General features: G+C 40.1%; 1 protein-coding gene across 1 annotated transcript in view; it reads right to left on the minus strand.

Annotated features, from left to right (window-relative positions):
- tjp1b (tight junction protein 1b) overlaps positions 1-708 on the minus strand; it is a gene marked incomplete at its 5' end in the record, with an annotated part of 28,725 nt that extends 28,017 nt beyond the window's left edge. The window contains 1 exon segment of the mRNA XM_014021517.1: positions 652-708. Within this exon segment, the coding sequence (XP_013876971.1) occupies positions 652-708 (57 nt within the window).
- Positions 709-2,562: the final 1,854 nt, after the last annotated feature.

A 2,562-nucleotide genomic window follows, 5' to 3' on the forward strand; every position in this document is an offset into this window, starting at 1 on the left:
CAAAACAGATTTTCAGCAGAAAATAAAGGTCACTTAAGTAGTGTCGAGCAGCAGACACATGAACCAGCAGGTAACACGGTTAGCACCAGTAAAGCTAGCCTAAGAACCTTAGAAGCTGAGCTAACTAGCAGCAGCTATGTGAGCTCAGGTTTAGAGGTGACTATCGCGAGGTGAAGGGCGATAGAACTGAGTAATGACGCTGGTGACTCCGAACTTACAGGGTAAAGGCGGAGCCTGTCACCAGACGTTCAACATCACCACGTCACTGGTCTAAAGACGTGATTAGAGGTGGCTTCAGCCAGGCGAGCGTGTCCCATATACAACTGTGTGTTGAACTGAGTGAAATGACTGAAAAGGAACTCTGACAGCCTCGTGCACTCGTAGCTTAGAGTCAGTGCTTTGAGTGCATTTTGTTTGCATAATTTAGACCCTTAAAAATGTAGGAGAGACTAATGCAGAAAAAAAAGCCAAGCAACAAATTTTCTTCCTTGTTTGTTTCACCTTTCTATAAAGTTAGCACACAATGTTAAAGATGTGATACAAGAAACTGAAGGAAGGGAAACGCTGGGATAAAAAAAAAACCTGGAGGAAAAGAAAACACCTCGGACAAAGATGGATGTAGAGAGCAGAGGGAAAATAACAAATACCTACCCTGTGTAATGTTACTGTGTGCTGTTCCCAAATGACTGTCTCCTCCATTGCTGCACTCTGAAAGGCACAAACATAAAATGTTTAACAGAAGCCAAAGATAGGCATATGTTTTTTAATTTTTGTCAATAAGATCAGAGATTGGGAAAAATGTTTTCCTTATCCCAAATGCCAAACATCCCTGTTTTCTGTCTTTGCAGGTGTTTGTTAGCAGACTTTTAAATATAGAAGTCACAAATTTGCATAAAATCCTCAGCAGAAAGAGTTAGCTACACAGTAAAGTGTTTTCACTTTGCTCTACAGGAGCCAGACTTTCCTGATTCCTTTCAAGTGATTTTGTTGTTTTCTGTTTGTTTCTACTTGATCTGTATATTGAGTTGGGCATCAATTCCTGAGTATCAACTGGAACCAGGACTAACACTTGAATGATTCAATCATTCAAATTTAAAAAATTAGATTTGTAGTTTTGTTATCCAGTCCACCAATCAGAAAAAGTCTGCAAGTGAGCTGCTCAAACACCAATGAAACGAAATCTGCTTGTAGTGTGTGTGCAAATACTGCAAGTCTTATTCCACTGGCAGATTATTTCACTTAGTTTGAGTCTGAATCTTCTCAAATTAAGTAAAACAATCTGACAGTGAAATTAGACAATTGCACTTAGTAAGACTTCTTGAAATAAGGAAAATTTCCAAGCTAACAAGATTAACAATCTAACACTTTCTGCTCTTGTTTAGTATTTTAGTCTCAAAACAAGATCAACATTACTTTTTGGCTGGATCTAAGGTTATAAGACTTGGTTAGATGGACAGTTTTTGCAGAGTACCTCCTGTGAAAAGTACAATCATAACATTTATATTCAAGTTCATAGGTTTGATATTTATAGAGTTTGAGGATTTCTTAGTGAAGTTCATAAAAAGTCAAACGTTCATAAGACTATTTCATCCAGAAAGAACCCTGGTTAGTTACCTCATTTAAACCATGTCAACTTGTTTGACCCTGACTCTAAAAACAATCAGAATCAGTCTCTTTTCATGTAGAACAAGCAGGGTTCAGTCCCATGTTTCTGGGCATTTTAGTTAAATCAGGATTGTGCCAACCTCCACAGCCTGCACACACAGCTGTGTTCAGTTTGAATGTTTGCTTTCCAAACACACCAAACATGATCTGTTCACTGGTGGCAAAGCAGAGACTGTCTTCCTTGCAGGTTCACATCTCTGTTTCATGAACACTTACAAAAGAAAAGATGAAGGTCGACCCGGTAAACTGTTAAAAATCCTCCGCACTCACGTTTTATCTGATCTCTGCCTTAGTCCTTTTCACATCCACTATAATCTCATGAGGCATTTCACGTTTAGTGAACGCACATAAAATCCTATCAGATCCATCCCCATGAGGTAAATTACAACCCACTTCACAGCCTCAAATGATATCGCCTCATTTGTCATATAAACTTATCCTAAGGCTGTCACCTTAAAAGGTGAGTAACACAGACGGTTCTTTCCTGCTTTGCTTGCACTTTTTTTTTACACTCGACACACAATAAAGTGCTCCAAGTTACAGCACAGAGGTAATTCAACACATAAAACCCAACAGAAAGGGAATTACATTATGTACCTTTTTATAAACCAGCACAGAAACATTTAAAAACGTAATGTTATGCATATAACTACTGTTCCCTGAAGGAAAGGAACGAGGTACAACATCATGTATGGGAACCACGCCCCTGCGTGTCCTGGCTGAAGCCACCTCTAATCACGCCTTTAGGCAGGTGACGTGATGACGACAGATGTCAGGCTCCGCCTGTCGCCATCACAGTCACTCCTTAAGTTCGGTGACTGCTCTTCACCGAGCCCAGCTGTGCAGCGGGGGGCCATCATGTGTTGTACCTCGTTCCTTTCCTTCAGGGAACAGTAG

Source organism: Austrofundulus limnaeus, unplaced genomic scaffold (assembly GCF_001266775.1).
Source record: "Austrofundulus limnaeus strain Quisiro unplaced genomic scaffold, Austrofundulus_limnaeus-1.0 Scaffold296, whole genome shotgun sequence".
NCBI lineage: Eukaryota > Metazoa > Chordata > Actinopteri > Cyprinodontiformes > Rivulidae > Austrofundulus > Austrofundulus limnaeus.